Source organism: Camelus ferus, chromosome 9, assembly GCF_009834535.1.
Source record: "Camelus ferus isolate YT-003-E chromosome 9, BCGSAC_Cfer_1.0, whole genome shotgun sequence".
Classification (NCBI taxonomy): domain Eukaryota; kingdom Metazoa; phylum Chordata; class Mammalia; order Artiodactyla; family Camelidae; genus Camelus; species Camelus ferus.
Window position 1 is genome coordinate 60,435,552 of NC_045704.1, and position 24,244 is coordinate 60,459,795.

The 24,244-nt window shown below is 47.2% G+C and overlaps 2 protein-coding genes across 2 annotated transcripts in view; both read right to left on the reverse strand.

Annotated features, from left to right (window-relative positions):
* ATP1A1 (ATPase Na+/K+ transporting subunit alpha 1) overlaps positions 1 to 12,328 on the reverse strand; it is a 29,390-nt gene extending 17,062 nt beyond the window's left edge. The window contains 3 exon segments of the mRNA XM_032486963.1: positions 1,184 to 1,243; positions 1,950 to 2,054; positions 12,032 to 12,328. Of these exon segments, the coding sequence (XP_032342854.1) occupies positions 1,184 to 1,243; positions 1,950 to 2,054; positions 12,032 to 12,043 (177 nt within the window). The 5' untranslated portion in view covers positions 12,044 to 12,328.
* A 789-nt stretch (positions 12,329 to 13,117) lies between these two features.
* The window catches only part of MAB21L3 (mab-21 like 3), a 265,078-nt gene continuing 253,951 nt past the window's right edge, over positions 13,118 to 24,244 (reverse strand). The window contains exons 19-23 of the mRNA XM_032486969.1: positions 23,225 to 23,300; positions 22,062 to 22,175; positions 15,080 to 15,153; positions 13,394 to 13,577; positions 13,118 to 13,190 (exon numbers count right to left, since the gene is read on the reverse strand). The gene's annotated coding sequence lies outside the window, so the exon portion shown is untranslated. The remainder of the gene's footprint in view (positions 13,191 to 13,393; positions 13,578 to 15,079; positions 15,154 to 22,061; positions 22,176 to 23,224; positions 23,301 to 24,244) is intronic.

A 24,244-nucleotide genomic window follows, 5' to 3' on the forward strand; every position in this document is an offset into this window, starting at 1 on the left:
ACAGCAGACAGGAGACATAAGGCTTCCCGCCATGAGGGGAAAATGCGATCACTTTCATGATACAATGCCAAGTCAGAAAAAAGACATAAAACACATTTTTGCCTGGAGTGTGTATAAATACTTTGTTTTCATGTTATTTTCATATTGGAGTTAACTAGGGAGTATGGGGGAAAGGGAAAAAGAACTCCAAGCAGTTACAGGAAGACCCTCCTCTGCTTCCAGTTCATGGAGCGATCCCCGGACAGAATAAAACCCCCAACACCGGCCATCCAGGCTGTCTCACATGCCAGGCACTGAACCCAGTGCTTCAGATTAACTGTTTAATTCTCACCTCAACAGCCTTGTAGGTATTATTAACCCCATCTTTCCGTGTAAGAAAACAGACCCACAGCATTTGAGTAACTGACTTGGGATCTCAGAGAACACACTTCATAGGAATCTACTGAAAACTCCAGTGACACGGCCCGTGTGACATGCTCAGAGAGCTAGCTGCCTGCTAGGCCTTAGAATCAGGCCTCCTCTCAGAGTTCACCACCCCGCCTTAGAACGGCTGGATAATCTACTGAAACAATGGCTACAAGTCCTTCCCCGGACTTTTTAGTGATTGTCTAGAAAATAACAAACTCCACCCCTACATAGCCCTGTTTACTTTTATATTGTTTGTAGCAAAGTTAGTATCAAAATGCCCTAGATAATGAGGGCACACAACAGATGCTTTATTGAAAGGTTTCTTTGAAACGTGAAAAAAACAAGTTTCAAAGAAATGACATACCAGCCAAGGTCCTGACATACTGCAACGAGCTGGCCGATACAACTGCAAAAATCTGAACTGTTGAGGGTTCAACTCGTTGAAAATTGTCAACTCAATTTAACAAACGTAGAAGATCTGTAAGCACAAGGTCAGGGGACGAGCACGGCTTTGGAGCAATTCAATTTCAGATCCTGGGGCTCCCACTTAACTGGCAGTCCGTCACCTGCTACAAAATGGGGGAACTAATGTCCATTTTGAAAAAGTTTTGGGGGAAGCAAAACAGCACAACAGCATACAAAAGCCCTGGCTCTGTGCCTGTCAGCTGGTGGCGGTCATTATTCTCCTCGAGTCCCCAAGGTTAGGCCCAGGACACTGGGGAAAACGTGAGAGGGAAACCAGGGCGCTGGACAACACAGATTAATTAGTACATACCCGGCTCAAGTCTGTCCCGTATTTGCGATGAAGCTCATCAAGGCTAAGTTTATGGTCATCCTGAGGGAAAGAGACAGAACAGGATTAAACACGGTACCGTATGGATATGGAAGGATTTTAAAGTCTCAGTGTCACGCATCACGATCACTAGGCTCAGAACGAGCTGTTCCTCGGCAGACGGCTGGTTCACTTCTCCCCGCTGCCCAATGGCCTGGCGACCACACAGCCACCTCCTGAGCTGTCTCCACTGGAGGGCGGCCCGAGCTGTGTGGTGGGAGCCCTACTGCCGCCCCATGTCGTTGGAGAAACCCATCCGTCTTAGAGACTAAGACCTCACCTGCCTTCTCTGAAGACCAAAGTCTAGATGGGTTGCCTCCAGGGAGGCCTCCAAGCCTGGAGGCGTCGGAAGTTCCCCATGTTGAACATGACCCAGGGACACAAAAGCAAAGGCCCAGGGAGTCCACCGTCGTTCCTCTGTGGACCTCTGGTTATGCCAGAGTGTTGAAAAAAATGTGCCCAACTCTCTAACAGCTTGCTCTATCTACCTATCTATTATTTTTCTAATAGCTTTTTTTAAATGAAAACTTTCCACATTAACCTGTGCAACCCAGTGAGATCTGTCCAACTGCCATTATCTCTTTACTTTGAAAATGAAGCAAGTCTCTGCCTGAAGGATAGCTTGTGGGTGGAGGGGCTCATAGACTCAAAACATTAAGACAATTAATTTTTAAGAAGAACAAAAGGCCACCTTCCTCCTAGTACTTACCATGGAAACTTCCTTCTTCAGCTCATCCATATCCCTCTCTTTCTTGGCCTTCTTTTTGTCGCCATGCTCTGAAACGGCAGCAGGTTCATATTTATCGCGTCCAACCTACAGGAGAACGTGGGAACGGTGTGGTTGTGAATTAGGAGCAGCATCTCAAAACTCAAGATTGTGAGGAAAGGAATCTCAGCCATGTTAGGACAGCATCCTTTTGAACAGTGGCTGGGGCAATATCCATGGAAGCGTGTGTTTACGCCGCATACTCAAGAGCAGTGTTACTACAAACGGACTCATCATTAACTGGAGACAGGCCACCTGCACCAGTGCGAAAGTCATGCCAGGCCTCAGAAGGGCCCTGCCAGTTGCTTCCACTTGGGGTAAATGGTGGAGGGGAGAGGGTTTGCGCTGTCAAAATCTCCATACCTTGGCCTCCCATCTTCCCCAATGAAAGAATGAAACTATGTTTACATCCTAACTTCGAGGACAACACGTGCAACTGCATTCTGAATCAGACAGGCCTGAGTTCCAATCCTGGGCTCCCCACTCACCAGCTGCCTGTCCTTCCGGCAAGTCACTAATTCTCAAGTTCCAAGTTTCTCTTCCCTAGGGTGGAGCATGTAATACTGCCTACCTCCTCAAAAGTTTGACAGGATTAACTGATCAACACCTCCATGCTAATTACTTTTATCATGTTTAAATTCTTATCTTTGCAAAGAAGTGGTGACATCAAGTTTAAACATCTTTAGGGATCACCTAAGGGCGCTAAGCTTTCTTCTTCTTAAAAAAAAAAAAAAAAAAAAGCCAGCCCAAGAGTCCTTAAAATTCTTAAAAAAGTGAAAGACAAAAAAGGGAGCCCCCGCCCCAGCCTGCAGTCTGAGAATAAAGCCCCCAAATGCAAGTCACTGGAAATGTTTTGCCACGAGCAGGAGGGAGGAAAAAGCATGTGCATTATCACACAATTCACAGGATCCACCCACGCCTCTTAAAAACTGGAACAATTTTGAGAGAAAATGTTGATTCTATAGTTTAAATTTAGATTGCTCCACTCCCCCACCTCCTGTTTAAAATGTCTGAGCTCAGCTACACAAAGGCTGAACTTAGCGCTCCACAGCGCCACCCCGGAGCAGGCGAGGCCCCTCACTGCAGGCACCCCCACCCCACCAAGGGCCTCCCGCAACCGCTATGCCTCAGAAGGGCAAAGAAAGGCGATGTGAACAGTTTACTTATAATGGATGATAACACAGTGCTATTTCTATTCATTTGTGGCTCTCCCTGGCTCATGTCTAACTTACAGAAGGACATGACCATCCACTAAAAGCAACAAGCAGAAGTGAGTCTGGATTAAAATTTCACTGAGCTGAAAATAAAAATAAATTAAAAAAGCGAAAGAGCACAGGTGTCTTTCAGTCATAGCTGACACGGCTATGCCAAAGAAATACAGTATTCACTAGAATTTGAAAATATGCTCTTAAGACTGTCAAGAGATCTGCCCCAAGTCAGCTGGTGTTGCCCACATTGTAGAGACACTTGGAGCAGACTCGTGTGGTCACATTTACCGTGTTCCTTGACAACTAATTTTTTTCCAGAGTGTTGTTTAGTGTCAATAATATCTTATCTGCTAAGAATGAAGCAGGTCTAAAGATAGTCAGCATTCTTGACATTCTCTCCACTGTGGAGCAACTACATCTGTGAGTGCCTCTCTGGGAGAGCCCTCGGTGCCAGAGCTGAAATGGAAAATCATCATGCACGCTGAAAGCAAACAGGAAGACAGGACAAAATGGAAAGGTGAGGCTCCCACCAGAGGGGAACCATGGTCTGAGTGGGATTTCCTTCAGTCTGTTTCATGAGGAAGCACAGCACTTAAAAATCATTTCCGAGACATTGACTAGGGATCTCTTAAAGACTTATGTGGCCAGTTTGTATTGATTTTTAAAATCTAGTTCGCAAATTCTCTTTCAGCAAGTTGAGTATCATTAAAATATATTTAATTTCAATATATGGAAATCGGAGTTGAAAATCCCTCTGCCTTGCCACTTATGTGCTTTCATTATTTTCAGACTTTCAATATTTTTCACTCCAAGAGGGGGCGAGAACTATTGGAGGAGCCAGGCCTTGGACTCGTTCCAAAGTCTTATCCCCACTTACAAAATAGGTAGCTGGGATTCAGGATTCCCTAATCACCCTCCCCTTCCTTCATCAATTCATGGTATTTAAGGGGGAGCCTCAATGAGAACATTTGTGAAAGACACACAAAGTAATTCACAAGTGAAATTTCCTTTCCTTCAAGATTTTAATTATTTCACTAGGCAATATTTGTCAAGAAGATCAGGCGGCTCATATAATTTGGTTCTTTCCTCCAAGTAAAAGAATAATGCTAGCTCATCTGGATGGGAACCAAGTATTAATTCAGCCTCTACCAGTCTCAATGACTAGAGTTTCAAAAAAAAAAAAAAAATCTGTGTGTGTGTGTGGTGCGTGTGTGTGTGTGTGTGTGTGTGTGTGTTTGGAGAGAGGGTGCAGGAACAACTTAAAAACGGATTAAGACAACATTTTCTCTATTCTTTTAAAAGCTTTTGAAAAAAAACAAGGTCATGACAAGGGGAAAGATAACTGGTCTCCCCAGTCTACTGCAGTGACCTCCACATTCCTCTCGGCGGTGGGGTACACAACTCCTGCTTTTTTCATTAGAAAAGTCAGATCAGCTCCCCCACCCCTGGCCCCACCATGCTGCAGGTGATGGCACCCTTCGGGCACCACCGTGGTGTCTCTGAGGAAAGGTACAACAGGGGCTCAAGGCCTCCGCTGTGAACAAGAAGTCAGTTGGGTTCCGGTTCTTTTTTTCCATTCTAATTTGGGAAGTGGGAGGTCACAGCAAGGGCAGGGGCTTGCCCAGAGTGACACAGCCTCCAGTGTGTCATCCCCTCACCCTGTGCTTCCCAGGGGTTTCATCTCCTCAGACTGACTCTGAGTTGTGCCACCACTCAATCTGAGTAGCCGGAAAGGGTGCCCAGGAGAGGAGGAGGGAACACGCTTGACAGGAGGAACCATGGTTAACCATCGCTCCTTTAAAACACAGCCTGAATCCTTACAATGAGCAAGGCCCCCCGGGGACCTGCTGGGGCTGGAGATGCCCCTCCCTCTTCTCCAGTGATTAATGATTTTAAGGGGGTGGAGTGGGAGGTAGACATGACAGGTGCAGAAAAGGAAAGTTATCCCCCAGTTTCTAAAAAGGCACACATCAAAAGGTGCACGGAGTTTAGGAGAGCAGCCTCCATCCCAGAGGTGAGTCACTAGAGGTCTGTGTAAGCTGAAGCCGCCCCGAGGCCTTCAGACCCACCTCAACCAGTCTCCCTCAGGGCCGGCCTCAGAGGCTTTCTTGACAGTGCTGTCTGGGTGCATGTCTGGCCACACTTCCCACCATATCAGCAAAATGCCCTGTGGCCAGCAGGGAGCTTGGAGTTCTTCCGACATCAGAAATTGCTGCTGATAAAAGTCTAGAGGGTACTTGGGAGCTGAGATGTCTACGTCCCTTAGTCAGGACTATTGATGGTGCTTGTAAGGTCAGCCCGAGTCACTCTCGCTCTGTCATGTGCCAGGGATGGGACCTTGAACAGTCAGCCTAATGCCTGGTGTAACTACAAAAGAATCCAGGGTAGGCACCCTGATAGCCTGATTACTTGAGGGGCCGCCGTCAAACCTGAAAACAAAACACCAAAAAACTGCACTGTTTTCAAGGCTGACAGACAAACAAAAGCTTTGTGCTATCAAGAAGGGCCAGGAGAAGGATCCAAGCCACTGCCCCAAAGGTGGCCCACGTCAAAGCTGGCCGAGAGGTTTGTAGAAACGGCACCTCTGAACCCAATTTGGCAAATTCCACCTTAGCAGGGAATGCAGAGGGGTGGGATGGTCTCTGGTCCTGCCAGTTGCCCAGAGGCACTGCTACAGGACAGGCTTTCCAATCTTCCTGTGGTGATATATTATTAAATCGTTATCAAACACAATCGCATATGTGAAGGCACTCTGCAAAAAGCGCTATGGGTTATTATAACTTGGTTTTAATTAACATATAAATCACTATCATTCCTCAGTACGAAAGTCTTTTTAAACCTTAAAAAAATAACAACAACAAAAAAACCCACCTCATTTTGGGCATTTTTAATTTCATCATCAATTGAAACTTAAAAGATAAGAGAAATGACCACGCCCAGTTCATCACACCTCCAATTGCTCCTAAATGACTTAAGTAGTTTAGTTTATGTACAAGGAATTTTCTAGCCAGGGATCTGAGGCTAGAGATGGCTGGGGCTGAGGGAAGACAGCCCAGAGCAGCACTGGGGGCAGGCAAGGAAGGAACAGGAGGTGATCGAGGGACCACCATGCCTTCACATTCCTTCACTCACTCACCTAAGCCAGCAGTGAGCTGGAGTATCAAGTAGCAAGGCCAAAGAACTGGGTCTCTTTATGAGCCCAGCTCAGTACCTCCAAACTTGGGCTGCAGCCCATCAGCCGGCAGGGGGCAAAGAAAACAGCTCCAGCTCTAGCCAGCGGGTTCCCTCGGCCCCAGATGAACAAGGCTTAACCTTCCTCCCCCCTCTCCCCACATGTAAATTTTTAACCAGGCTGCCAGCCCACCCTCCCTGCAATCGTATGTCCATGACCATTCAAAAAAATTCTAAAACATCTAAATGATCAACATATTTTAGATTTACTACCTCTTTAAAAATGTGCTTTGTTTTCTCAGTTTAGGGAAAAAAAAAAACCCTGTTTTTCCAATGGGGTTATCTTATGAAGAGTTAAAATGTTCTGCCCGTTTCCCCAATTTGCGGCCCTCCTCACCCCTTTTTCATTTTGTCAGACCACTCTGGCTAGTGCTACTCAAAGGAAGTTGAGGGTTTAAGAGACAATGGATTAATGACTGACACAGGCATTAACAGGGGACTTAATCAATTTCCAGTAAGTCCTGATCATGCCTCAGTTGGCACCCTGAAGCCTACGGTGGGATGTAAAACGGCTGCCGAGCTGAAGGGGACAAAGGCAGTGCAAGGCCCTAGAGAAATGTCACCTGAGTTGAAATAAAACAAATATGGCACCATGGAAGCACCATGTAGGAGGGTACAGGAAAAACACAAGAGGATAACACCCCAGAGTGTGTGAGGCCCTGCCCTCACCATGATGACAAACTGGAAAGATAAACACCAAGGTGTTTGGAGCCATAAAACCTTAAGACTCTGATCATCCGGCCCCCAAACAACAGGGGCCCCAGAGACGACAGGACAAGCCATCAAGGATCACCTCTCCAGATCACCAACAGAAAACACCTGATACTTGTTACTAAGTAGGGATACAGAGATCATTCACGTTCAGATATAATTCATCGAAAAGTCACAAAGGAACTAAGGAATGGGGTCTACCAGCCAAAATTCCCTTGGAAAAACTGCAGGGCAGGTCGGGGGGTGGACTGGGGTGCCTCTCTTCTCACTGACAGGACGTGCTATCCCCAACAGTCAGTCAAACACACGTGAAGAAATTCTTGTGGATTCCCGACAACAGATTTAAGCACAACTAAGGAGGTGACTCATATGCAAAGAACAGCCTCTGACTCCAGCCAAAGAACACACTTCCTCTCACACTCAATTCACTGCAATGTGAGAGAAGTTCAAACCTGACTAGGTTATGTCTCCTTTTCCCAAAATATAAAAACGAAAGAGAGTTTAAAAAGACTGTTAGTGGGCTTTTTAAAATTCTCTGTCCTCCACATTATCACTTGCTGGACACGTAATTTCAGCAGAATCCAGAATCGGACAGCTCTGGCAGGGATGGGGAAACATTCTGCCCAGTGTTTTGCTGTCCAAAAGCAGCCACTCTGATGACCGTGAGCCCATCTGATCTGACACTCGTGTTTCTTCTTCTGGCCTGCTGGCTGGCAGAGCGCCCTGGGCGGCTAGAAGAAGGCACACAAATGTTCACCCTCCCGCCCATCACAGAGGGCTGAAAAGCCCATTTTATTTCGCAAGACTTTGACACACACTCTAAAAATGTAAAGCCCTTTACTTGAAAAATGAAAGTAGACGAAAGTTCCAAGATGCTGTTCCACTGCATCTCAGCACTGTCCCCTGACACTTCCACTCAGCTGCCCTTTGGAAAGTAATTCATAATATTTCCCATTCTTTTCAATGCTCAGGTGAAAGAAAAATGGTTTTCTAGTTTTGAAAAGGCTTAGGACTAACTGATGAACAGCAAATTCACAGTCCATAAAGACCAGATCTTCCCTCAGAGCTGGACCATCACTCACACGTGCTCTGTACTCTCTCTAAACAAAACAGGTGACTTCCCCTGGGTGAGTATTCAACCTAATGGCCAGATGGGGAAACTGACACTTCAGGGCTTTTTAAGTTTTTGTTTTAAATCAAGAAACTAATTTTACTTACTTTTCCATACAAAATCCTTCAAAAACTATTCCTTAAAGCCTCTTTCATTCTGCAGTTTCGGTATTCTGCTTAAAAGAAAGAGTCTCACTGGACAGAAAGTCACTTATCTGCTGATTTGTTGCTAAAATAACCAGAAAACAATGATTTAGAAGGGTTTCAGAATGCAGAATGTTCAGTACCAAGCCTATGGTGCTTTATAATGTTGAATTCACCACTTTTTATTTTAAATGCAATTTAGAAACAGCATTTCCAGGGGTCTGGATATTTTATGTTTTTTTAGCTGTCCCTGGATCAACACTTTACTGGATTTTAAAAAATCTCCCCCCCCCTTTAGGGGTGGGGGTGTCAGGTTTAGCCTACTTTCAATCTTCTCAGACTTATGATGCAGACCTCCCCCTTTCTACCCTCCCACCCAAAGGTGAGTCACCAGAGTGTTACAAACTTACTGGCAGAGAACACTACAAAGTAACAAACAGTAAGTTACCCAAAGAGAATACACCCTCAGAACAGGGTACAGAACTGGGAGGGAGTGGGGGCCACTTAACAGGCAAAGGGTGTGATGCAACCTTGACCTTCTTTGTCCCCAGGGCTAGTCACTAGTTCCTCCAGTAACCAGGCCACTTGCTTGGGCCGGGCCTGGGCAAAATTCCACTCTGAGGACTCTCCCTGACAATGTTTTCAGTCTAAAGTACCAGCTTTATAGCAGCCAGAGGGGATTTAGTCACACTTTCAAGTTGAGCTCCAAAAGGGCAGCTGATAATGTTACCATACAACCAGGATTTCTGCTGACATGTGTACCCCTTGTGCAATCTTCACCTGAACCCTCTTCCCTGCTCTTTATATCACTACCCATAAGCTGTGATTTTTCTTGGTAACTAAGTTAATATTCAAACAATGGAAAACTGCAGTAGAGGACCTGGTGACATCCCCCCTCCCCCTCATCTTTTGTGAACTTGAGGGAAAAAAAGAGTTTCTTGCGTACCTTTGGTGAGCCAAAGGGTTGTGGGTGGTAGGCCTGGTTGTGGATTTAAGCCAAGTCACTGGCAAAAACACCCAGTATGAAAAAAAGGACAAAATCCTATTTCATCCAGGAATGATTCAGCAGGAGCTGTTCTTTCATTTCCTTCCCAAAAGCTCAGGAAATCGATTTTTAAGGAGAAACAAAAATCACCTGAAAAATCATCATCAAAATCTAGGCCCCCAACAGTAGTGGGAAGAGGAGGTGAAGAAATTAACAATGACCTTAAAAATCAGCTGCCAACACAGGCTTCCTGGTTAACCAATTATCAGCAGGGCTTTAGTCACCTCTCCACCCACATTTTAATCCCCATGTGGAAAAATCCTAACATTTCAGCATAAAATATCCTTCTAAACATTTGGACTATCACAGTAAATCACTGGGGACAAAAGGGGTAACTTTACCCAAGGAGAACCACCACCACCACCACACACACACACACACACACACACACACACACACACACACACACACACACACAACCACCGATGTATCATGTTCAATTTATCAGAGTCCCCCAAATACTAACTACCAACCAGCAGATAAGTGGCATTATCAGCTTGTGTTAACCGGTTACTGTTCACTTTTGTGTTTGCTAGCTGCTAGATGTTTTCTTAGGATCCATAAGACATCTTGGTTGAGCCTCCACAACCCAGGTGTGTTGCTGTCTTTACCACTACTGTTCATGTGTGTGGTTACGAAAGGGATATATGGATCTATGGACATAACTTAGTCAAACGTCTCTCTGGTCCATTAATTCAGCACCACAAACACCCCAGTCTCATCTGAAAAATAACTTTATAGAGTTCTGCATATAAGGCAATGTTAAGGACTGGGTGACTATTCAGGCTGGGGAGACCACAGGCTGTTCAGGAATCAGGGACATCTGGTGTGTCACTAACCAACCATTTGACCTTGAGCAAATCACTTCACCTTCCTAGGCCTCGGGTACATATCTATGAGCTCCACGGCCCCCCAAATCAGTCACGTGTGGCTCAGGACGTGAACTACGGCTTTTGAGGGGGGAGAGATGAAGGAATGAGCTTTGAAGCGCCTGTTTACCGGCGTGACCAAGGGCTTGATGGTGTGCCACCAGCACAGGCCACTAACCCAGTTTTCATCGCCGGGAGCACAGAGGCTGGCACTCAGCTCTTTGACTTTAGCTACTTGACCTGAGCCAGCCCTCCTCCGCATTTTGTGCTTTTCAAAGATACAAGTTGTGCATTCCCACTTCTAATCCTCTCTACCAGGTCCAAGCCTTTCAATGACCTCCTTCAAAACCCATTTAGAGTCCCCAAAGAATGCACCCTCTCTCTTCGCTCATCACCACATGGAGGAGCCCCCAGAACCTTCAAAGACCTACTGCCCCCAGAACCTTCAAAGACCTACTAAGTGCGAGGCACTGTGCAAGCTCTGGATACAATGGAGCACATTCTCTCCTACCAGTATTCCCACAACCTGGTCCTTTCATCTCATCAGGTGATATTTTCGGCTGTTATTTTGTATCAACTTTTCTCAACTGGACTTTGGCCCCGTTGGGATCTGGGACCCAGTCTCTTGTTGTAGCTGCGGGTCATCACAGTTCCCGTTGTCTGGTATCCCCACAGCGTTCCCTCCCCTGTCCCGTGGACCCTTCCTTCCTTGGGAAACCGCTCTTCCGCGGGTCAGCACTCCCACCCCGCCTCTCGTCCTTTCTCGAGATTATTGTATCCAGAGGCCCTCGTGGATCAGCCTGTCCTCCTTCCAGGCTCATCCTTCCAAATAAAATCTACACACACCCTCCCCACCAGGAAGATGACCACTCCAGTTGCTCCAGCAGTCCTGGGTGCATCCCGTGTTTACGGAAAATAGCTCATTAAAGCTCCCAAAAGTATACCTTAAAGGCCATCTTAGGGCGAAGACACACCCTTTCTGGCACCAGCCCGCCCGACCGGCTCCGCAGTAAGGCGAAGCCAGCTTTTTCCTTTGGGGGGAGGGCGGCCGCCTCTGCGAGCTACTAGCTAAGCACCGGCGCTTCCAGGAGAAGGAACCTGGGACCTTAAAGCCGCCCTCACGTCGGAAGCCCCCCAGCGCCCAGGCTGGAACCGCGGCGGGAACCACAGCCAGGGATGGGGCTAGGGAGAGGGCCCCAGGGGAAGGGGAGGAGCACGCCTTTCCTCGGGGCACGGAGGGCGGAGGGAAAAAGGAAGGCGAGAGACGGGAGGTGAGGGCGGGCGGAGGGAGGAGAGGGGAGGGGAGGGGAGGAGGGAGGGGAGCGGGTTGGGGATGCCGCCGGCGGCCCGCTCCTGGTCTGGGCCGCCCAGACGCCGTCCTCCCTCCTCCTCCCGGGCCCGAGGCTCCCAGGCGCCGCCTCCAGGAACCCCCGGGCCCGCGGCGCACTTGGACTAGGGGGCCCGCAGCCCCACTCGAGGGTCCTCGGCGCTCCCTTCCCCCGCCCGCCCGCCCCCCATTACTGCGCTCCCTACATTTCCAAAGTGCGTCGTCTTTTAAGCCTCGCCGCTCTGCCAACCCATTCCGCGCCGCGCCGCTTCCTCCTCCTCCGCCTCCCGCTGGCTGCGGTCGCCCTCCTGACTTCCTCCTCTTCCCTCTCCGCCCCTCAGGGAGCCCCGCGCCCCTCCCCGGGCTCGCCGGACACTCACCCCCTTCCCCATGTTGGCGGTGGTCCGTGCCTGGCGCCGGGTCCTGTCGCTAGAGAATCAGGGGAAAAGAAGAGAGCGGCTCCCGGCCGAGCGAGTGCGGCCGGGGGAGCAAAGAGGACGGAGCTAGGGCTGCCGCCGGGCGGGAATGAGGGAAGACGGCCGGCGGCTCAGGCCGATGCCGCTGCTGCCGCTGCCGCCGCAGACGCCGCCGCCGCCGCCGGGGCTGCTACCGCTGCTGCTGCCACGTGTCCGCCTCCTCCCGCCGCTGCTCTGCGCCCCAGACCCCGCCGCAGCTCAAGCCCGCGCCTCCTCCTCACTTCCTAAAATATGCAACCTGCGTGCTGGCCCCGCCCACACAGCGGCACGTCACCGTTACCGGAGCAACCTGACACCGGCCGCGGGCCTGGCTCCGCCCCCGCCCCAAGCCCCACCCCCGGGCCGGGGCTGAGGCGGCTGCTGCTGGTCGCGGCTGCTGCTGGTCGGGGCTCCCGGCAGGAGGGCGCCGGGGCCTGGGGCGCGCGTGCCCAAGTCCCGGGAGGTTGCGGCCGCGCCACTGCGGGACGCGCCGGCTGGCTGGCCGGCTGGGACTCGGCCGGCTTGCAGCTCCCGTGCCCCTCCTCCCGCCGCCCTGCGTGACCGGCCTGCTTTGGAGGGCACGCAAGGTCCGCAGTGGGTGCGGGTACGTCTTCCGAACTGGGCCCCCGAATCTCCGCGGACCTGGGACAGGCATCTCGCGTGGAGGAGCCTTTCTGTTTTTCAAGGAGCTCCTCTGGGACTAAGGGAAGCTCCGGGATGGAGGTGGGGGGCGGTGCGGGTGTGACTGCAGCCAGCGCCGGCAGAAAGGACTTAGCCTCCCTGCGGAGTCCAGGCCGCCCTGCAGAGTCCAGGCCTCGCACCCACCTGCGGATGGCCTCCCCAGCCAGCCTCTTGGTGCCCTCCTGAATGCCTCCTCTGGTCTGGGACCCCAGTTATCCACTTCCTACAGGGCCTGAGCTGGCCTTACCAGTGGTTCCAAGCTCCTTCTCCGTCTTTTGCTTCAAGACCCCCCAAATGACAATCCAGAGGGCGTGCAATGAATTCATTCATGCTGCTGTGTGAACGAATCCTGCTTGTCCAGTTTGGGGATTCATTCGCTTTTGAGGAGAGGAATACCTGGAACCTGAAGGAATGCGTATCTTTAGCAACAGGGGCCGACTGAAGGGGAGATGTTTGAGGACCTGTCTGGTACCTCTCCTTGCCTCCCACATGGCACAGCAAGGCCTCTTGGGGCGCAGGCTTTGGTGCTCAAAGGGACCTGGGCCTGGACTGTGGTGAGGAGCCCAGGAACCTCCCTCCCCCACACCCCACCCCGGCCCCTCCAACCCCAAGAGCCCTGGCCTGGCTGCGCTGTGCGGCTTTCCTCCCATTGTAGCTTCTGCAGAGGCTACGGTGGCTGACGGTCTCCAACAGTTGAAAAGCAAGTATCATTAACAACGTCTTCAGGATGTCAGGATGTCAAGTATACCCTGGGGAAGCACACGATTCGCGGGAGAAAGTCACTCCATGTCTGGGAATTCCAACAAGAAACAAGGAAAATATTAACGTTCTAAGCAAGCTGAGGCTGGCCCTACCAACTTCAAGTACTAATTTAACACAAATAGATAAAGATGTGAAGCTGGAAAGAAATAAGGAGAGAAGGAAGAAAGAAAAAGGGGTGTGGGGGGGGAAACTAGCAACTGTGTTATCAGTTAGGCCATTAGGGTAGTTCTTACTCTGTTTCTTCTATGAGTCTCTTTCCTCTTGCCCAAGAATGCATTGTTAAGGGCTGGTGCCTCCGCCAGAGATCTTCGGCTTTGGTTAAATCAGTGCAGGCCCCGAGGAGCCGAGGAATTGTAAACTAAAATCAAATTCATGACTGCTGGGGAAAGAGCCCTCGAATCCAGAGCTGAGTTCCTAACGCTGCTAATTCAACAGGAGGAATTTATGGAGTGCTATCAGGGCTCTGTCTCCACGGGTCTAGAAAATGCTTGATTTTCATGCCCTACATCCACCATTACTGCTAACCTGCAGGAGGCTTTTGCTTGCTGAAGATCTCTCAGCTCGTTTGAGATTAATTATCCCTTGGGCCCTGGTCTGAATGGAAAAAGCACAGCAAGGACAATAAAATGTAGGAAGCAAAAGTCTGAACAATGTAGACTTCCCCTGCCAGCTGATCACCTTTTCCTCCCTTCAAAAGTAAAATTATTGGGAGGAGGGGTATGGCTCAGTGGTAGGCAGAGTGCCCACTTAGCATGCACAAGGTCCTGGGTTCAATCCCCAGTACCTCCACTAAAATAAATACACCTAATTACCTCCCCCCAGAAATATACAAATAAAAATAATTTTTAAGAAAAAATAAAATTATCATTTTTTTCATTCAACCACATAACCCTGATATACCAAGGCATTTCCTTTGGTCTCTAAAGCTATTTACTTGACAGCTGAGGATTACTGACTTTCCTTACAGGTTGACCTCAAGGCTCTAGTTCTATTCGAGTGGGGAAAAGGCAAAAAAAAAAAAAAAAAAAAAAAAAAGACAAGAAATGGTAACTAAAAGCCATTATTTTTATCTTCACCTCTGCATAGCACTTCCACATATAAAAATCCTGTGGGATTCTCCCAAGTCTGGGAGGTAAAGGGCTTTAGCTGCATTTTACAGAGAGGGAAACTGGAGGCTCAAGGACTTTATTCTCACAAGGCCACTGAGCCAGTGAGTAGACAAGCCTGGCCTGAAAACTGCAAAATGAAAGCCGTTTTCCGACTTGTAAAGTTTGGTCTCTGAGCATAGCACCAAGGAAGTTTTGGTGGGACACTAGCAGTTGCTTTCAACATTGCTTTCTGTACAAATACAGCGGGTTTCCATATGCCTCTCCTCTTTCATAACCAAGAAGACCTCACCGAGGGCCTTTTCCCCCTATTCCTACTCTTCATCAGTCTACTATGTGCATGGCCGTAAGGCAGAGGACGGTTTCTTCTACAGAAATGCCCGATACAGATCAACAAACCCTCCTCCCGCCTGTTCTGACCCACCTGGTCCTGCCTCTGGAGGCGAATCCCGCTCCATCTGCAAGTCATCTGATTATGCCGTGTTTTTCATTTCAGTCCTATTGAAAGAAATATAATTCAACAAAAACATTTCGGGGTATCAGAAAGGGCCTTGCTGTTGTTCCTCTAGAGTTGATGTTTCTATAAATGCTACACCCAAGTGGTAAGGTCTAGGCATTTCTGGGCACTTTTCAAGGGTGTTTTTAGGGGTAAAGTTTATTGCTGGGAGTTGAGGACAGTATTTAATAGGAGACGTGTGGGGAGGGTATAGCTCAATGGTAGAGTGCTTGCCTAGCATGTGTGAGGTCCTGGGTTCAATCCCCAGGACCTCCATTAAATACAGAAATAGATATATAAACCTAATTACCTACCTCCCCTAGGGGAATAAAAGTCTAAAACAAAAATAAGAGAAGGGGAAAAGTATGGTAAAGAAGCAGGAGTTGCAAATGTTTTATGGGAAAGAACGATGGAAAGAATCCCTGCCGGGTTGTAATATGGAGCCCTGGACATGCCTGTACAATTAAGACAAAGGGACGCCATGGTCAGAACTGATGGGCAGAGGTCTCAGATGAGAGAGGGCTGCCTTGAAACACAGGTGACCAATGGGGGAGAAGTCCTTTTGAGGGGACTGGCTTCTTTCCTCTTGGGAGAGGTTTCTGAATGGAACCTTAGAGATCAAACACTCCCCTCATTTTACATGAAGAAACTGATGCCCAGGGAGTGATTGGCACTGGATAGTCCCAGGACGGTGGCAGAACTGTTGTGCACCTTGTCGACCTCCCAGAGCAGTGCAGAGGATAAAAGGAACTTCCAGAAGAGAAGATGGGGCGAATTCTACCTCTTATCCTATCTGCCTCTTATCCTATCAGCTGTTATTAAGCTCCCAGCTTGGGAAACAATTAAACTGATGGGCCCAGAGACTCAGTGTTTGCAGCCTTCAAGGCTGCCAAATGTGGATGGCTTCGAGGAGGATTTGACACAACCACGGAGGCTTGGCCCAGTCATTATGAACAGTCAGCAGTTGTATGAAAAATATGATGCAAGTAAATATTTTGAGCCAAGAGTGCTAGCACTTTGAGTAAGTACTTGCTGAAATGAATAAACATGCTTTTGCAATTAAGGGCTTTACAATAAGATTTGGAAGACTACACGAAGTTAGCATTTTCCATAGGAAACAAGTATTTGGGAGACCCATGAGTGAGGGATCTGGAAGGACAGAAGTCTCTGTGGCCCAGCTTGCACTCTATAGAAGTAGCGTGAAACAATATTAAGCATGCACCTTTGTCTTTTACTATTGGCTTGGTACCCCAAAAAGCCACCTAGCTGCCACTGTCACTGCATTAAAGCCAACTCTTCTCACCATTCCAAAGTTCCTCCTTGCCAATATCTATCCCACCATTGCAAATCTATTTTTTCCCATCTAGCAGCAGACCTGCTTTAAAAGCACAGTTCTAGATGTGCTGTACACACACACACACACACACACACACACACACACACACACACGAATACTACTCAGCCATAAAAAAGAATAAAATAATGCCATTTGCAGCAACATGGATGGACCTGGAGATTGTCAAAGTGAAATAAGCTAAAAGGAGAAAGAAAAATACCATATGATATCACTCATACGTGGAATCTAAAAAAATGACACAAATGAACTTATTTACAAAATAGAAACAGACTCACATAGAAAACAAACTTGTGGTTACTAAAGGGGAAAGGGGGTGGGGAGGAATAAATTGGGAGTTCAGATTTGCAGATATTAACTACCATATAAAGTAGGTAAACAACAAGTTCCCACTGTATAGCACAGGGAACTGTATGCAATACCTTGTAATAGCCTATAATAAAAAAAAAACATGAAAAGGAATATATATTTATGTATAACTGAATTACTATGCTGTACACCAGAAATGAACAAACGTTGTAAACCAACTATACTTCAATTAAAAATAAAAATAAAGTAAATAAATGAAAGCACAGTTCTAGGCAGACCTAGACCATCAAAAATCTGTTGGCTAAATAATTCTGACTCTTGAACTTTTCCTCTCTGACTCCCTTTTCCGTTCTCCTAGCTCCCTTTTAAAGCTCTTCAGTATGCTTGTAAACATATTTTCTTCTGTTAATGATTTTTGAAGCCCTTCAGTTTTGCCCCTGGAAATTTAGAAAAGTCAACATTTACTTGGTACCTGTCCTGGGAGCTGTTATCAAACACACAGAGTCAAGTCCTCCACCTTTTTCCTCAGCACTCCTTCAACGCAACTGCCACTTAAATAATTTGCGCTTATTAATAGCAGTCTTTGCCAATGAAACAGTTAGAAAGGATTCTTTGGTTGTTTCCCAAGTGTTTTACCCCAGGTCCACAACAATTAAATGGCAAGAAAGAGGAAATCTGGACCGAAAAATATTCTATTACCGGAGTTCCATCTGCACCTAGACAGTAGAGACATCGCTTCAGGCAGGCTTACAACCCGACGTGGGTGAGCTGGAGGCAAAGAGATGGCAGGAGATAAGTGTCATGGAACCCTTCTTGTTCTCAGGGGAACACAGCCATGAGCACTAAGGAGATGAGTGTTGCCTTTCGGGTGGATGGATTTGCTATTCTTGGCCTTTAAGTCTTCTATGGAAAAACAATTGAGAAAGTCTTGTGGAAGCTGGTCCTGCTGAGAACAGGACTCTTCCATAGATGAGTCTGCACTAAAACTGGGTTTCAGGGACTGTGCAAGATTTTCCCTTTCGTAGAATGAAAAGTTACCTAAACAGGTGAGACTACAAAACCATCAAAAAGTGGCTTTGTTCATTGATAAAAGTCTGAGAGCTTTTGTAACAGCAGTAGAAAGTAACCAAAAAGTAGGTCAGGGACCAAAATAGTAACCAGCTCAATTCATTTTTAACAGCTTAGGTTTTACTCCAGAGGCTGCCATTGGTTGATGGGTAACCTCCACATGTGGACTCTTACTGATAGGCCCCTAAGAAAGTTTCCCTCTCTTTCTTCCCCTCTCCAGCTGCTACCTCTGGCACTCTACACTGTTTAACAGAAGTAAGAGCTAGTTCAGGCGAGACAAAAACAAAAACAAAAAGCAGAATAGCCATTATCAGGCAGCTACTCTGAGCCTAGCACCGTGCTTGGTGCTGGCATATAACCATGACTAAGACACATTCCCTACCCTCAAATAGTCTACCATCTGGCATAAAGAAAGACATGCAAAGAGGTACTAGTAACCCAGGGAGAGGTGCTTTATCAATGCAGTGTGTGGTGGGGGCATGAAGCGGGGAGTGGTCAGTTCTGCCCACAGAGCTGGAAAGGCTTCTTTGGCTGGCTTTTGAAAGATGGATGGGAGTTCATTAAATGGAGCCGTGTGTGCGTGCGTGTGCGTGTTTCTGTCATGGGGGTAGTTGCAAGCAAAAGTGGCAGCATGAGTGAAACCTCTGGTACCTAAACAAACTCAGTCTGTTGGAGGACTGGCTAGTAGTTTAAAATCGCTAGAGCACAGATTGTGAGAGAGGACACAGCAGGAGAGAAGCCTGCAGAGGTGAGCAGGGTCCAAATTGTGGAGGACTTCGATGCCCTCTGAGGGCCTGGACTTTATCCTGTAGGCCACAGGGCACACTGCAGGGTTTGAAGCAGGGAGGTGGCATGATCAGATTTGTGCTTTGGAAAGATTTCTCTGGGAGTACCAGAATCCAGGGGTAAGATTTCACAGTCAGCGCATTTACCAAAGCTCTTCCAATCGTATTATTGAATTCAGAATCTCAAGACACCTGCATTTCCCCATCTATCTTTCAGATGGCATGCTAAGTTTATTTTCTTCCTTTTTTGTGCATATACATACATGTCTTGATCCCCATTATCATCTCAATTATCCACTACTTTCCCCAAACAGAGGTTTTCAAATTGCCAGATATGATGAAAAACTGGGATTTGGACATAAATTAAACAATCTGTTAGTCTACAAGTCCCTGATCCTGGAAGATGATTCAATTACTGGGAAGGTACAGCATTTTACCCAGTTTTCCTAAATTTTTTGCTGAACCGAATTCTAAACAGACCAAGGACTTTGTTGGCTTCCCCTTCTCTCAGAGATGGGTTCTTGAAGCAGCTTCACTGACTAAAGAAAAATCAGGCCACCTGGCTCCCAATCTCATGTATAAAGACTGGGACTCTAGAGGATAAAGAGAATGGAGTAAGAGGCCAAATGAATGAATGTTTGGCTTCAGTGGTCCATATCGTTCAAGTAAAAGATGTCTCCATGCCAACAAATTTCAGCTCTTTATTTTTTTGACAACTCCCTGTCAATTTGACATTTAGCATCTGGTAGTGGGAATGGCAGCAGAGGTGATGGTGGAAATGGTGAGGTGGCGGTCCTGGAGGGGGTGTGGGGGAGAGGAGGCAGTAATGGTAAAGATGGCAGACTCAGAACAGTTGATCAAATAACAGGATCTCAGTCAAACACCTCCTTCAAGCAATAGCATCTTTCTGACTCACATGAAGCTTTTGAGTCTGTTTTTATCAGTAACCATATCACCGAGCTGATATGAAGATTAATTGACATGATATTCTCAATGAAATGTTGCCTGTCACATAGTAACTCTTCAAAAAGTGTAAGGAATGATCTTGTCATGATTTAAATTCCTACTCTTCCTGGGAGAAGTAAGGTTCAAGGAAGGATGAAGGCATCTGTGAAAATTTGTCTAGAGGAGGAGGGAGTGAGAGCAGAGTCTGCTTTAGGCTGGCCTTCCTCTCCCCCATACAGGATCCTCCTGTATCCAACAGCAGGCCTGACTGCAGATATACAGCCAGCTTGTAGCAGAAACCAGAGTAAGGAGTGCAGGAGACGGATAAGCAGAGGTTGGGCAACCCTGCACCTGTCTGAACTGGCCTGGTTATCACCAACCGCAGGTGAGGACAGGGAAATAAACACAGCACTGGCCTTGCCAGAAATTTGCGCCTTCAGGATAAGAAGCCTGAATATCCATGTGCTGGACTCCAGGGGCTGATGCAACACAACCTCTGGGGGGGGGGGGGCGCGGGGGGTGGTTGGCGCAGCGGGGGAGAAAGCATTGTCTCCAAATGCAATTTAACACATTTAAAGGCTTTCTTATTTTTTTCCTTTTTACTTAATAAAAGAAAGAAAGATACCATCTGCTAATGCAACCGGTAATTGGCAAGGGCGAGTTCTTACACCTTCCTGAGAACAGACCCAAGAGGAGGCTGGGTTTCAGGACCATCACTCTTGTTCCTGGAATTAGCAGCTGAATCCTGCAGGCACTGGGCTGCAGGCTGGAGCTGCAGGGAGTCGGCGTGGACCAGGGATCCACTTCCCTCTGGTGCGTTTACTCTCATCAACCAGAAGTGCTCACATTCAGTGTACTCTCTTCCCCCTTTCATTTTTTTTCATAATGGAAAAAAAAAAGGCTATGTTAAAGTTTTGAATTAAGAAACAGTTGCCATCTGGGTAATTGAATTCTGCTTGAAGGAGGACACCTGGTTCTCATCAGCGGCTCCTGGTAGGTATGGAAGTGTCAGTTAAGGTCCTGCACTGACTTCTAAACACAGGCTCACCGTCCATGTGCAGCGCAGAAAGCTTAATTTCTGAAGAGCAAAAGCCGTTCTTTATCAACGCATGGTGAATTTCTTAGGCTGCAGACATTTAGAATTATAGCAGTAATGTTGGTCTCATCTGTTCCTAGCCACATGCTGTCTTAAAAAGAAAAGAAGAAAAAAAAAAACCACAGAAAGCCAGTATTCTTTGGCTTCCTGTTTGGACAGTCATGTCATAAAAATATGCGTGAGTAAAATCACCTTGCTCTCCTAGAGGATTCAGGAGGCTGAGCCTTTCCAGCTATTCAGTGGAGAGAGGGGTGGGGAGCCTGAGGGGAATGTCAGGGGTCTCTCTATAGGCTGGATGCTACACCCTGCCCTTCTCAGCAACCTTTTCGGTCAACAGCCACCCCTGTTCTCCAAAGGGAGGCACCATCAAGCAGCAGGAATGAGGTTAGTCCTATTCCCCTACCTCAGATTCCCACATGCCAAGAAAAGGAGTCAGGAGCTCTGCATGCAGCTAGCAGCCCAGGCTGCCTGGGTCAAGTGTACCTTCCATTTACATGCATAGCCAGAGCTGGTAGTAAGCAGAAGGGTTGGCGAGGACAAGATTTAAAAGGAAACGGAAGAAGGCTGGGAACTTGAGTGATCTTGAGCAAGTCCGTATGCCTTCCTTTGAGTCCATTTCCCAGAATCTAAAATGTCTACAACGGAATTGAGTGCAGTTAGGGGCCGTGATCAGGCAACATGTGATTTCTGAGTTGCGAGGAAAGTTCTGCACTGGACAGAAATCTTGCTCACAGGGGAGTATGGGTTTCATAAGGACACTGAGCTTATGGAATGAGAATTCTACACCCCAAATAACCTGGTCTGCCCTCTTTTGAGTTGAGTCTGCCAGTTGATGTGCACCCAGCATCACAGACCACCTGCTTAATGTCACAGCAAGACCCCAGCCCTTACTTTTTCCACCACACCATGCTGTTTCCTGAGCCTTAGGACCACTAGAAAACATCCACTCAAGGACAGAGATGTTTTGCTTCCAAAGAAAAAGATGAGGGTTATCCAAAACATGTAATTTAAAGGACCAGCTTTTTTAAAATAGAATTTTCCATGATGCTGTGTGTACTCATATAGGTTCATTCTAAAAAATCTCACTCAACCTCTTTTCACTCACCTAAGGGAGCTGCATCCGAACACGCACACACACAGGTATACATACATACATACATACATACATACACACATAGACAAACGCACACGTTACTGTTTTAAATTTGAGTGAGTTCAAGGAAGCCTCTTCTTTTTTTCAAAATGGAATCAAGGTAGAATTAAATTAAAAATTTTTGCAGGGTTCCTAGGCTCAGGGTTTCCTGGGAAGCCTGTTCTGTGTCCAGTGACAGGGTCCTGGACCTGGCATCATACCCATATGGGGTTTCTCCAGCTGCTCGGTGATGTGCCCAGCCCCACTCCATGGCTGTCTTGGCTCCAACATCTTCAGACTTTTCTCCTCCTTTGCCGGCTGTTGGAGAAGGAGCACTTGGAAGAGAACACAGAGGGCAGTAGCTTGGGGGCCAGGGCCTGGGTGTGGAGCTGGGGTAAGGCTTGGGCAGATGACAAACAGAGGTCAAGGGGGCGGCAGCCAGCCAGCACAGCCTGGGGTGGCCTGTTCCAACTCCCAGCAGGCTCACTTCTGCTTGCTCAGCCTGGCTCACATCTCTTTTCTTAATCCAATAAAGGGGCACTTGCCTAAATTTGAAAAGGTGCCCTAAGATTATTTCATCCACAATATCCTGTCCTGAAGCAGTCGCGTTCCAAGTTCTTCTTCCAAACCAGATTCTGTGTAATGGGGCTCTTTCCATATTGATCAAGAATCACTAATATTTTGTAGCCTCTGAGGCATTACTCTCTCTTTCTTTTCATCTTTCTTGCCAAATGGACAGTCTCTCAAATCTCCTTGTTCCCTTGCCCACCCTTGTTTCCCTCTCTGCTGCCACATCTGTCTATCCACGACTCTGCCTTTACACAGAACAGCCTCTGCTCCTGGCCCCTCTGAAAAGTCTCATCAGAAAAACTCCTGCCTCTGGATCATGCTTAATGTACAGAAAATCAGATCCCCACACTTTGGAATAGTGGTGGTGGGCAGTGAAGTACTGATTCTGGGTGGTTCTGCAGAGGGGCTGGTGGGATCTGTGACCCCGGTGCCTTCTGAGCAAGAGCTGTTGGTTTAGCGGCAAAACTCCTCCCTTTTTCAACATAGGTATCAAAGACTTCTTTGGTAACCTCATTTTCCTTTTGAAGGCTGCCCTTCTTACCATAAATCATACCCCACTGATAATAAAAGGTTGCATTTTTATGGGCGAACTTTATCCTGATTTTTCCATGGGTGATGCCCACAGCCTCTAAAAACATCGAAAAAACAAGTCTGGTGAAATATGGAAAATTTTCACCCTGAGGTTGGCAACGAGTGAGTGATACCCATCACCACCACTTCTCCCACCATCATGGAAGTCCTGGGACCAGCTGCTCTACCCATGCCTCTGACAGCCTCCTTCTCCACTCAGTGGTGGGTCATTCCTGCAACTCACCTGTGGCTCACACCCTCCTGTTTCTCCATCACTGGTGGACTGAATGTTTCTATGGCAGCCACACCTCCAAAGAGATCTGGGGGGGGAAAGACACAAATGAATTTATTTACAAAACAGAAACAGACTCACAGACATAGAAAATAAACTTATGGTTACCAAGGGGGAAAAGGGGTGGGAAGGGATAAACTGGGAGTTCGAGATTTACAGATACTAACTACTGCATATAAAATAGATAAACAACAGGTTTCTACTGTATAGCACAGGGAACTATATTCAATACCTTGCAGTGACCTATAATGAAAAAGAATATGGAAACAAATATATGTAAGTATATGTATGACTGCAGCATTGTGCTGCACACCAGAAACTGACACAACACTGTAAACTGACTATACTTCAAACAACAAATAAACAAACAGGTCTGAATCTCAGCTCCTTTTAAGGCGGCCCTTTGAAGTTTCCAGGTATCTTCATTTATTCACTATCCCTCTGCCCCAGAGGTTGTAGCTGCTCTCTGCAGTGGCTCCTTCCCTTAGAGGCAACTTCTACCCTTTTGAGTAGTTATCCACCTTCCTACTAGTTGTTAACAAATTTTTATATTAAGTTTTTTCTGTTTCAAGTACTGGTCTGGTTTTCATCTCTCCACTGGACTCTGACTGATGTAAGACCTAAATAAATGCAAAAATAATGTTCATAGATTGGAAAACTCAATATTGCAAAGAAGTCATTCTCTCTAAACTGAGCTATACATTTAAGAAAACAGGCCTCTCCTAGGTGCTTCTTTGGAAGGTGCTGGGGTATTAGATAAATATAAAATATCCAGACTAACAAGTGTAATGGAAAGGAAATAGAGAGGATTTACGCCAGGAGTCGTCAACTTACATACCTACAGGAATATAAGTAATGCAGCATATTGCCCTCCAAGTCCATCCATGCTCTATACCAGAAACTAATACAACATTTAAAATCAACTGTACTTCAATTAAAAAGCAAACAAGCAAACAAATGACCCATTTAAAA